General features: G+C 59.6%; 2 protein-coding genes across 2 annotated transcripts; both read right to left on the reverse strand.

The window, feature by feature from the left end:
* Window positions 1–3,033: 3,033 nt before the first annotated feature.
* On the reverse strand, window positions 3,034–4,590 carry LOC142826610 (hemoglobin subunit beta-like). The gene is made up of 3 exons (XM_075919715.2): window positions 4,431–4,590; window positions 4,130–4,352; window positions 3,034–3,262 (listed from the first exon to the last, which is right to left on the reverse strand). The coding sequence occupies exons 1-3, from the start codon at window positions 4,520–4,522 to the stop codon at window positions 3,134–3,136; spliced, it is 444 nt and encodes a 147-aa protein (XP_075775830.1). The 5' UTR covers window positions 4,523–4,590; the 3' UTR covers window positions 3,034–3,133.
* Window positions 4,591–7,997: 3,407 nt separating this feature from the next.
* Window positions 7,998–9,652, reverse strand: LOC142818157 (hemoglobin subunit beta-like). The gene is made up of 3 exons (XM_006130980.5): window positions 9,494–9,652; window positions 9,165–9,387; window positions 7,998–8,239 (listed from the first exon to the last, which is right to left on the reverse strand). The coding sequence occupies exons 1-3, from the start codon at window positions 9,583–9,585 to the stop codon at window positions 8,111–8,113; spliced, it is 444 nt and encodes a 147-aa protein (XP_006131042.3). The 5' UTR covers window positions 9,586–9,652; the 3' UTR covers window positions 7,998–8,110.
* Between the last annotated feature and the right edge of the window lie 310 nt (window positions 9,653–9,962).

Here is a 9,962-nt window from a genome sequence, read left to right on the forward strand (position 1 = left end):
ACCACAGAACTACTCTTGGCTCTCGTGGGCTGTATTTTTACCGGCCCTGCTTTCTCCCCATGTCTACTCCACTGGGTATCCCAGACACCAGACCTCAGCCCCCTGGAAAGAGAGAGGGGAGAGGCTGGTGTCCCCACACCTAGCGTCTGAGGTTATCCACAGCCGCAGCAGCCTGCCACCCCTGCTGCGTGGGCTCCACCGGACCATCTATGCTGAGGGAGAAGTGGGGGGCTGGGCAGCATGGCCTGGGCTTCAGGGGGCCCAGACACTAGTCCCTGAAATGATGTTCCCTTTCCCCATGGCCGGCTGGCAGACGGGGAGCCCAGCGGGGCGTTCCCATTCCGACCCAGCGCCCAGTCTGTCAGGATGGCTGCGGACCAGAGGAAGGCCCCGTTGCTACGGGTGACATTCCAGGAACGGCGGAGAACCCAGTGAGGTTGGCACCGTCCACACACATGGTCAAGGACAGCCCAATAGCCTCCCTGCTTGACTAGACAAGGCAGACCAAGGACGGGCGGGGAAACCGAGGCAGGGAGCAGGGAGGTGGGAAGAGCTTGAGCTTCTGTCTGACTCTCTCGGCCTTGTGCGGCACCGCCTTGTCCCGTGTGTGCTGCTATTACGCACACGTGGAAGCCGCACGCCTAGCGGCACCGAGACCACTTGCAGAGAGAATACTGAGCTTGCTCTACAGCCTTAGCCGAGAGCCAGCTGGCTTTTAGCTCGGGCGGAAGAGGCTCATGCACTGAGCTCCAGGCGTCCCAGGTGCGGTTCCGCCTGGCGATACACATGCAAAACTCTTCCGAAGAGCTAACGGAGGCTGAGCGAGACGGGCACAGAGGGCACAGCCGGCCCCAGCGCCGGAACAAGCTCTGGGGAGCAGTCAGAGGCGCTTCCATAAGCTATGGCAGCCCAGGGCCTAGGGCCCGGTGACATCTGTGCCCCCCGCATGTCTCGTCTGAATCAGGCCAGGCCTGATTCAAAGAAATTGGCTGCCCCGGCTCTGTGAGACTAACACACACACACACACACACACACACACACACACACACACACACACACACCAACACACACACACACATATAATAACACACACACACACACACACACACACACGCACACACACTCTTACCAGAATCTCAGCAGAAGGGCTGGAGCCTTCAGCAAAGGTAGTTACCGGCCACAGCATTTTCCCAGCAAAATGACCCCCAACCAGCATCCCCTCCCCCAGCCCCACAAGCAATCCTGCCCCACAGGCTGGCGGGGGGGGGGGGGTAAGAGCACTGGAACAGGGGGCCTGTCTCCGCTCCCATGGAGCTCACCCGGCCTCCAGTCGCCCTGCGTCGGGAAGCACAAGGCTGCATTTCTCTGCCAACCGTTTACCCGTCATTAGCCGGGATCCCTCCAGACCCGTCTCCCGGGCTCCGAGCAGTGCCAGGTTCCTGAGCTAGGAGCAAAGGTGACAGGAAGCTGGTGAGTCCCGGGGTGGGGCTGGGGGTAAGAAAGGGTCTGGCTGAGGGCAGGGCTCTGACCCACACCCCTAAGCCGGGTCCTCCTCCCCACCCAGGGGTTACGCTGGCAGCAGAGCATGCGGGGCCCACAGGAGAGACACCCAGACACGCAGGGATGTTTCCTACTATCCGACCTGGACCACCCCCGCTGCAGCTTCCGCCCATTGCTCCTTGTTCTGCCAGCTGCCCCCACTGAGCACAGCCTCTCCCCAGCCTCTCTGGGACCCCCCTTCCGGGAGTTGCAGGCTGCTCTCAAATCCCCCCTCACACTTCGCTTCTGCAGACTAAGCAAACCCAAACCCCTCAGCCTCTCCTCGTAGGCCATGTGCTCCAGCCCCCTCAGCATTCCTCGTCCCCTCCACTGGTCTCTTTCCAATGTGCCCACATCCTGTCTGTAAGGGGGCCCCAGACCTGGCCGCAATACTCCACAAGTGCTTCCCTCTTGTGCTCCTGGTGGGACCCGGCAGCCTGAGACCCGAGGGGCTGAGCAAAGAGGAGCCGCTACCCCCGTCCGCCAGGCTGCCTGGGGGCCTGCAGCTGCCCACACCCAAAGCCCCTCGGCCGCCCGAGGACTCAGCACCGTGCCCTGCGAGCACAGCCCCAGCCCCACGCGGCAGCCAGTGGCGGGCGGGCCAAGAATTAGGGGGGACCCACGCCGGTCAGAGCAGCTCTCTCCCAGAGAGCAAGGGGGCCACTAATACCCCCCCCACCCGAGCCAATATCGTCAGTCGCAGCCGAGGCCTGGCTTTTGCCTCATCCCTGGGGGCCATCCCTCCGCCCCCTCTCCTTGTAGAAGCCCCTTAGGAGCCCTGGCCCCTTTTCCAAGGTGTCTTTTCAAACAAAACTTCCCCCTGCTCTAAACCAGTGGAGGGGAAAGTAAAACCCGGCCCCAGCGTCCCAGAGGAGGCAACACCCGGACGCGGCTGTCCCAGGCCCCAGCAAAGCTCCACAGAGCACAGTGGGGTACCCCTGGGCTGGCGGGGGACCCCAGGGCCTGACGGTGGGAGGCCCCAGCCCCTCAGGACGGCTGGGAGCGAATGGGCCGGGAGAGGGGGGTGTGTGAGGAGATACGTGCCTCAGGATGGGGAGCATGGCGCCCCCAGCACCTGGGCCTGGATTCTAGTGATGCTGGACCCCCCCAGCCAGGTTCTGGGGTGGGCTGGTTCTAGGGCAGGGGAGCATCAGGGTTTCGAGCACCCAACAGGGCCGGCCTGGCAGCCCAGCTCCCGAGCGACCCGGCTCTGCGTCAGGCCTGGCTCGTTGCTGCATCTGCCCCGGTTGGCGCTCGGGGAGTGGGTCCTGTGCCCGCCCGCCCTAAGGAGCGCCCTATGGACTGGCATGCAGGGAGGGGGCCGGCGGGGTGTGGGTAGCACCGCCCCAGGGCTGTGGGTCCCGGAAGTTTATTTCCAGGGGCTGCACATTCTGCCTGCTCCAACCCTTCAAAAACAAAAAGCCAGCCAGGCAGCCGGCACCCCCGCACCTCCCGTGTCCCACCCAGTGCCCACGGAGACGCAGGGAGGCGGGGAAGGCTGCAGCGGGAGGCGTTTATTTGACGGTTACAGCCATCCGGAGGGGGGGCAGAGGCCGACACGGGCTCTCTCCCTCCCGCGGGGCGCTGCGGGGCCTCAGTGGTACTGGTGGGCCAGCGCGTGGGCCACCACGCCCACCAGCTTCTGCCAGGCGGCCTGGCAGGCCGGAGTGAACTCCTTCCCGAAGTGGGAGGCCAGGACGATCACCAGGATGTCGCCCAGGAGCTGAGGGGGAGAAGGAAGAAAACGGCCTTTTGAATTCTGCTCCCCAGTGTGGGGCGTGTCCCTTCCCCCGCCCCCCGGCCCATTCCCCCTTTCTCTCTCTGCGCACACGCGGAGGCCAGCCTGGGCCTTGGCTCGGGGGTACAAGAGCCGGTCGAAGGTTTTCTGGCCCCTCTCGGCCTTACAGACTCTATGCAGAGTCCTGGTCATGGGCTCTAGACCCCCACGTGGACCCCCGGGGGTTCCCCCCATGCCAGGTTCTCTGCACGTGCCTCATTCTTCCCCTGGCTTCTTTGCATCCCCCGGCCCCACCTGCCCTAGCTCCCCTGCGGCCCACCACCCCGCACCCGCCTTCCTCCGTCTTCTCCCCGGCTCTCTAACCCCAGACGGGCTTCCCCGGCCGCACCGGCTCCCTCCCCCTGTTACCTCAGCCCCCTGGCTTGCCCAGCAGGATCTGGACCTGTGATCAGGACCAGCTCGGATGCTGCTCCCTGGCTCCCCCTCCAAAAAGAGCCACCTCGGCGTACTCAGTGGGGAGGAAGTGGGGGCAGGCGGAGGGCCCACCAGGCTGTAACAATCCTTCCCGGACTTCCTTATGGGGTCCCCTCTGCATAGACCTTCCCACAAGCTCTCTGCTCCCCTGGGCACCAGGCCCGCCCTACCCAACTGCTCACCCCTCGTCAGGCACCATCATGGAGCATGGGGCTCTCGAAACTCCCATGGGAGGCAGGTCTCTCTTGGAAGGATCATCTAAGTGTCTCCCCCCCTCAGCCGCCCCCTCACCCCCCCACGGCCCAAAGGCATCAGGCCAGCCCGGTGTGCAGGCCGGGAGGGGGCTGGAAAGACGGGCCGGCCCGCCGCCCAACTCACCCGGAAGTTCTCGGGGTCCACGTGCAGCTTGTTGCAGTGCAGCTCGCTCAGCTTGGCGTAGGTGGCCTTCACGTGGTCCAGGTTCTTCACGGCCTCCCCGAAGGAGGTCAGCACCTTCTTGCCGTGGGCCCGCACCTTGGGGTTGCCCAGGATGGCCGTGGGGCTGGAGAGGTTCCCGAAGGAGGAGAAGAACCGCTGGGTCCAGGGGTAGACGATCAGCAGCCTGGGGAGAGACACACCTGGGGTGAGCGGGGGAGCGGCCGGGGGGCCGGGGGGCAGAGGCCGGGGGGACTGAGCCTACCTGGCCAGGGCTTCGCCCCCGCATTCGGCCACGTCCACCTTGCCCCACAGGCTGGTAATGAACTGCTTCTCCTCGGCTGTCCAGTGCACCATGGTGGCGGGCAGGGGGTCGCTTGCAGAGGCGGCTGATGGGAACGAGGAGATGAGTGGCCGGCCCTCGGCCGGACCTTTATCCTCTGGCCTCGGCTCCTCCCCCTCCTGGCCATTGGTCAGCCCGGGGGTGGGTCTGTGCTGGCTGGGGAGGGGACTGGCTGGGCAGAGTGTGATCTCCAAGGAGGGGGGCCCAGGTCACCACGGGGGCAGAGTGCAGGCGGAATCCCCCTCTCTCTCGCAGCCGTCCACCTCTCCAAAAGGGGGGGCTCTGATCCCAGCGAGGGGGCCGGCCTGAGGGATAGGTCCCAATTCTGTCCTTCCAAACAGGGCTGACCCTTGCACTGGGCCTGCTATGACCCTGCCTCCCCCCCACCATCGCCCTCTTTTCTCTGCTCACCCACGCCAGCCACATCCCGCAACCCAAATGTGGCAAATGATATTTGGGAAAAAAAAAACAACCCACAGTCTTCTCAGATGTCTTTCTAAAGAAAATGGGGCATGTTTTACACTCCAGGCCAGATTGTAAATACTGGCACCTGCTTAAAAGCCCTGCATTTGGAAATAAAACTGTCACTCGCAGGTTTTTAATATACCCTGAAATCTGTCAGAGATTTATTTGCAAAAACTGCGTAGTAAGGGCAAGTCAGTTGTCCTGCTGAACACAACATTAAATATTGGGGAATGCAAGGTGCAGCTCTTCTCTGTTTTACAAGTTCTTCATCAGTATTTCTAAGCTCATTTTATATTGTAAATGGACTCTTAAGCTTTCTGAAAATAATTATTCCAGAATATTACCGATTAAACTTACTGAAACAAAGACATTGTTTTAAGCTCATCAATCAGAGCGGGTTAGTGTGTTCGTAACAAAGTCCCTTGCTTTTAGAAAAAGGGGAACATGTATTTTGTGAGATGTTCATAAAAAGGCATGCATATGAAATGTCACTGTATGTTTGTTTCCAAAGGTTTTAGCTGTTTTATCTCTTCGTAAGATGCTGATATTGGTACGGGATGCTCTTATAACTGGTTCATTGAATAATGAGAAGTAAAAGGGAAACTCAGTTGTCCAACTCCCTGGAAGAAATTGAATGTTTTATCCCATTTAGGGCTCTCTCCAAAAGGCGGTGTATGTGTGCATGCGTAGAAAGGACAGAAAGACTTTGGAAGCAAATTTTTGTACTATAGTAATGGAAATTAAAATATGTATTTTAGATAAGAGTGGCCTTTTGGAGAGTTTTTTTAAATCTATATGTCAGAAGATCCAAGCCTTTAAGGCTACAGATAAATACTCAGCTTGTGTGTCTAAGTATCGATGACGGGATTTTTTATAAACTTCAGCCACACACGAATGAAATATTTAGAGCAAATTTTAAACTAAGGTCCTGTCAGCCGAGCAATGCACTGACCTGTTTGTCAGTACATAGGGTGGGCACAGGACTTTTAAATGGCTTCATTACCACACAATGGACCGTTCACAGGCTCACTGGGATGCGAATAGTCTGGTGAGCTGGAAGGCTTTTTACTTTTAAGTTAACAGATCCTCTTTGAGGGAAAAGTCGCCGTTCTGTACCAGCCTGCTGTGGGAGCCTGCAGGAATGGTGAGGAAGATGGGAGAGGTTGAGCGCTAAGACCCAGGGGAGAAGACATTGCCGTCCCTTGCCGTCTATACCCACGGTCCATGTGCACAAGTGTGTGCACGGGGAGGGGAGGCAGTTTCACTAGGATCTCGGGACACTCTTTTTTGAGCCCTGTTATAGTTTTGGCCTTCCCAACATCCTCCGGCAAGGAGTTCCACAGGCTGACTGTGTGTAGCATGAAAAAACACTTCCTTGTGCGTATTTTAACCTTGCAACTTACTAATGTCATTGGGTGTCTCCTGTCTGATGAGAAAGAGGAAATCACATTTTCTTAGCCACCTTCCTTACAATAGTCATGGTTTTCTAGACCCCATCTCATACCTCCCCTTAATTGTCCCTTTTCCAACCTGAAAACCCCTCATCTTATTAATCTCTCCTGTTTCATAGGGGTCTACAATCCCAGGGCTGGAAGAGATGTCAGGAGTCATCGAGTCCAGCCCCCCAAAGCAGGACCAACCCATTTCAACCAGGGCTTGGTCAAGCTGGGACTTAAACACCCCTAGGGACGGAGGTTGCCTGTCACAAATTGTTTCTGACCCTTTTCCCAGTTCCCATACACCTTTTCTGAGCGGGGGTGACCACATCTACGCTCGGTGTTCAAGGGGCAGGCCTACCACGGAGTGATACAGAGGCCGAAGGATCGTTTTTGTCTGATTCTCTGACCCTTTCTTAGCGGTTCCCTCCACTCGGTTCCCTTTGTCGACTGTGGCTGCTCACTGAGGGATGTTTTTTGGAGAACTACCCACGGCAACTCCACCATCTCCCTCTCTCCCGAGCGGTAACAGTGAACCTAGGCCCCACGCTTCTGTCTGCGGGGCTGGGATTCTGTTCTCGCAGCTGCATCACTTTGGATTTATTTACAGCCTCCGGGCTCCCCTGCAAACCCTTCTGCCCGCGAATAACCTCACGCACAAAGTTGGGTGTCCCTTCCCCCTCCCCCCCCGACCTTCAGTGACTCATTTGGATCTCGGCTGGCAGGATCAGGCCCAGCAGGCTACACAACAGCAGAAGGGTGTGGGCTAGGGATGTGTTAAACCAAGTCTGGCCAGATCGTGATAGCTCCATGCAATGAGTTTATCTGTAAGCCGCCTCCACCCAGACCTGCCCAAGTCGGGATGAGTCAGCGAACTGCCCTGAGAGGCGCAAGAAAGCAGACGGCTGGGCTGATAAGAAAACCTTCCCTTGCCCGGGTGGATTTTCCTTATTCCCCAGGCGACAAAGAAAATTAGTCAGGGTGGAGTGAAATACACAGGGGCTGCCGCTTTCTGCTTGGAGCACCTGGCTCCTCTTCTCAAGCGAGCTGGTCCTTTGTGTGTGTGTGTGTGTCTGTGTGTGTGTGTGTGTGTGCATGTCTGTGTCTATGGTCTGTGTGTGTGTGTCTGTGTGTGTGTGTCTATGTGTGTGTGTGTTTGTGCATGTCTCTGTCTATGTGTGTGTGTGCGCGTGTCTGTGTGTGTGTGCATGTCTGTGTCTGTGTGTGTGTGTGTGCCTGCTTGTGTGTGTGTGTGTGTGCATGTCTGTGTCTGTGTGTGTGTGTCTATGTGTGTGTGTGTTTGCATGTCTGTGTCTATGTGTGTGCGTGTGCGCGTGTCTGTGTCTGTGTGTGTGCATGTCTGTGTCTATGTGTGTGTGTGTGCATGCTTGTGTGTGTGCATGTCTGTGTCTATGTGTGTGTGTGTGTGTGTGACACTCTTGCTTAGTGCTTGCAGGTCTGTTTGCCACCTGGCCCTGGGGGTTTGTGAGCCTTCCGGAGACCCCCCCCCCGCCCTGCCAGTCGAAGAGAACAAAGCTCCCCAAGCCCCTGGCCCCCCCTGCCCAACACACAGACACAGACACTCCGGGAGACTTCAGCAGAAGGTGTTTATTGGGTTGTCATAGCCTGTCGCTGCCCGAGACGGTTCCCGGGGCGCAGAAGGAAGCTGGGATCTTCTGCTGAGCGGTCCCTCTTGCTGACTCAGTGGTACCTGAGGGCCAGGGCGTGGGCCACTGCGGCGACCAGCTTGTGCCAGGCGGCCTGGCAGGCGGGGGTGAAATCCTTCCCGAAGTGGGCAGCCAGGACGACGACCAAAACGTCGCCCAGGAGCTGCGGGGGAGAAGGAAAGAGAACAGGCCCCCCCGGTCAGCAAAACTCCTGCCTCTCCCTGTTCGGGGGGAGGTCTGGCTTGGGGAGCCCGCCAGCTCTTCTCGGGGCCCTACATCTTGCGAGAGCCTGGGCGGGTCTCCCCCCCGTAACCTAAACTGCCCCCTGTCCCTCCCCCAGTAAAGAACATTAATCAGGTAGCGTCGGGGCTCTCTAGGGGGCCCCATATAGAGAATATGGCCTGATCCGTTTTGCCTCCCAGCGTGATGGTCCAGTACCGCCCTGTGGGCTCTACTGCCCCAAACAGCCCCCCATTATTGCTGGGAGGTGGGGCTTTGTTCTGCCCGAGACCAAAGGGTGCCTGAAAATGGGCTTCGCCCCAGAAAGCTCCTGCGTTTTCTCTTCCCCACATCCCGCTTTTCCTTTCCTCCTGGGACTCTCCTGTCCTGCCCGTTGGGTCTCCTCCCGGCTGATGGTTCCTCGCCAGACATCCCCGGCTCACCCCTGAGGCGCCCATGGCTGCTTTCACCCTCCGGTCGCCTGTCCACACCCCGAAGTGCACTTTGACACCCCCCCACTACCCTCCTTCCCACTGCTCCATGTCCCCCCCCCGTTTCCCTTCTCACCCTTCAGTTCTTCGTGGTTTCCTCCTCCGTCCCGGGAGCCTCGTGACTCACCCAATGCGCGGGAGGAGATGCCGTAAACCCGGGGCCATGCAGAGCGTGGGGAGAGGCCACGGATCTTGCACCCACCCAGCACAGTCGGGACTTCCCTTCCCACCGGCCTGCCCCGGGACACCTCCCTCCGTTTCCCCACTCACAACGTGCCCCTGCCGACCAAGTCCCTCTCGAGTTTGGCCCCCTCCCGCAGGGGGCGTGCGCAGGCTGGCGACAGGGGCCCAGAATTCCCCCCCGCCCGCCGCGCTCACCTTGAAATTCTCAGGGTCCACGTGGAGCTTCTCGCAGTGCAGCTCACTCAGGTGGGCGAAGGTTTCCTTGAGGTGGTCCAGGTCCTTCACGGCGTTCCCGAAGGAGGTCAGCACCTTCTTGCCATGCTCGAGGACTTTGGGGTTGTGCTGGACGGCTTGGGGGTTCGAGAGGTTCCCGAAAGAGGTGAAAAACCTCTGGGTCCAGGGGTAGACGACCAGCAGCCTAGAGGCAGGGGGGCACAAGCAGAGAGACATACCCGGGGTGAGCGCGGGAGCAGGCACCTCTCCGGCCGCGGGGGGCCGAGGCGGGGGGGGGGGGCTGAGCCTACCTGGCCAGGGCTTCGCCCCCGCATTCGGCCACATTGACCTTGGCCCACAGGCTGGTGATCATCTGCTTCTCCTCGGGCGTCCAGTGCACCATGGTGGCAGGCGTGGGTGTGCTCGGCGCGTCAGCTGCGTGAGAAACCCGTAGCTGAGCCGGGGTCCCCCGGGGGACTTTTATACCCTCCCCGCAGCTCCTCCTAGTCTTAGCCCATGGGGCCATTGGATGGGCCCTGGGCCAACGCTGCCGGGGCAACCTGGGGGCGGAGCAGGGTGTGGTCTCCGGGGCAAAATGCCAGGGCAATGCAACGGGAGAGCTCCGTCCTCCCGGCTACAGCCAGGCTGCTGCCAAGGAGAGGTCCTGTCCGGGACGCTAGCATGGCCTCCCTCTTGCCTCCTCACCATGGCAACATGGCCACCGCGGGCCGGCCAGCGCGCCCGGCAAAGGCGGGATGGAAATGTTTGCTTTACCCCTTG

The sequence above is a fragment of the Pelodiscus sinensis genome, chromosome 1 (genome assembly GCF_052426305.1).
Source record: "Pelodiscus sinensis isolate ZL-2025 chromosome 1, ASM5242630v1, whole genome shotgun sequence".
In the NCBI taxonomy this organism is placed as follows: domain Eukaryota; kingdom Metazoa; phylum Chordata; order Testudines; family Trionychidae; genus Pelodiscus; species Pelodiscus sinensis.

What these genes read in the sequence shown, in the direction of transcription:
- LOC142826610 (XM_075919715.2), bottom strand. Translation starts at nt 4,522, where the DNA reads ATGGTGCACTGGACAGCCGAGGAGAAGCAGTTCATTACCAGCCTGTGG. An exon ending in GGGGGCGAAGCCCTGGCCAG is followed by an intron (nt 4,353 to 4,430) that starts GTAGGCTCAGTC and finishes GTCTCTCCCCAG; the next exon opens with GCTGCTGATCGTCTACCCCT. An exon ending in TGGACCCCGAGAACTTCCGG is followed by an intron (nt 3,263 to 4,129) that starts GTGAGTTGGGCG and finishes TCTCCCCCTCAG; the next exon opens with CTCCTGGGCGACATCCTGGT.
- LOC142818157 (XM_006130980.5), bottom strand. Translation starts at nt 9,585, where the DNA reads ATGGTGCACTGGACGCCCGAGGAGAAGCAGATGATCACCAGCCTGTGG. An exon ending in GGGGGCGAAGCCCTGGCCAG is followed by an intron (nt 9,388 to 9,493) that starts GTAGGCTCAGCC and finishes CCCTGCCTCTAG; the next exon opens with GCTGCTGGTCGTCTACCCCT. An exon ending in TGGACCCTGAGAATTTCAAG is followed by an intron (nt 8,240 to 9,164) that starts GTGAGCGCGGCG and finishes TCTCCCCCGCAG; the next exon opens with CTCCTGGGCGACGTTTTGGT.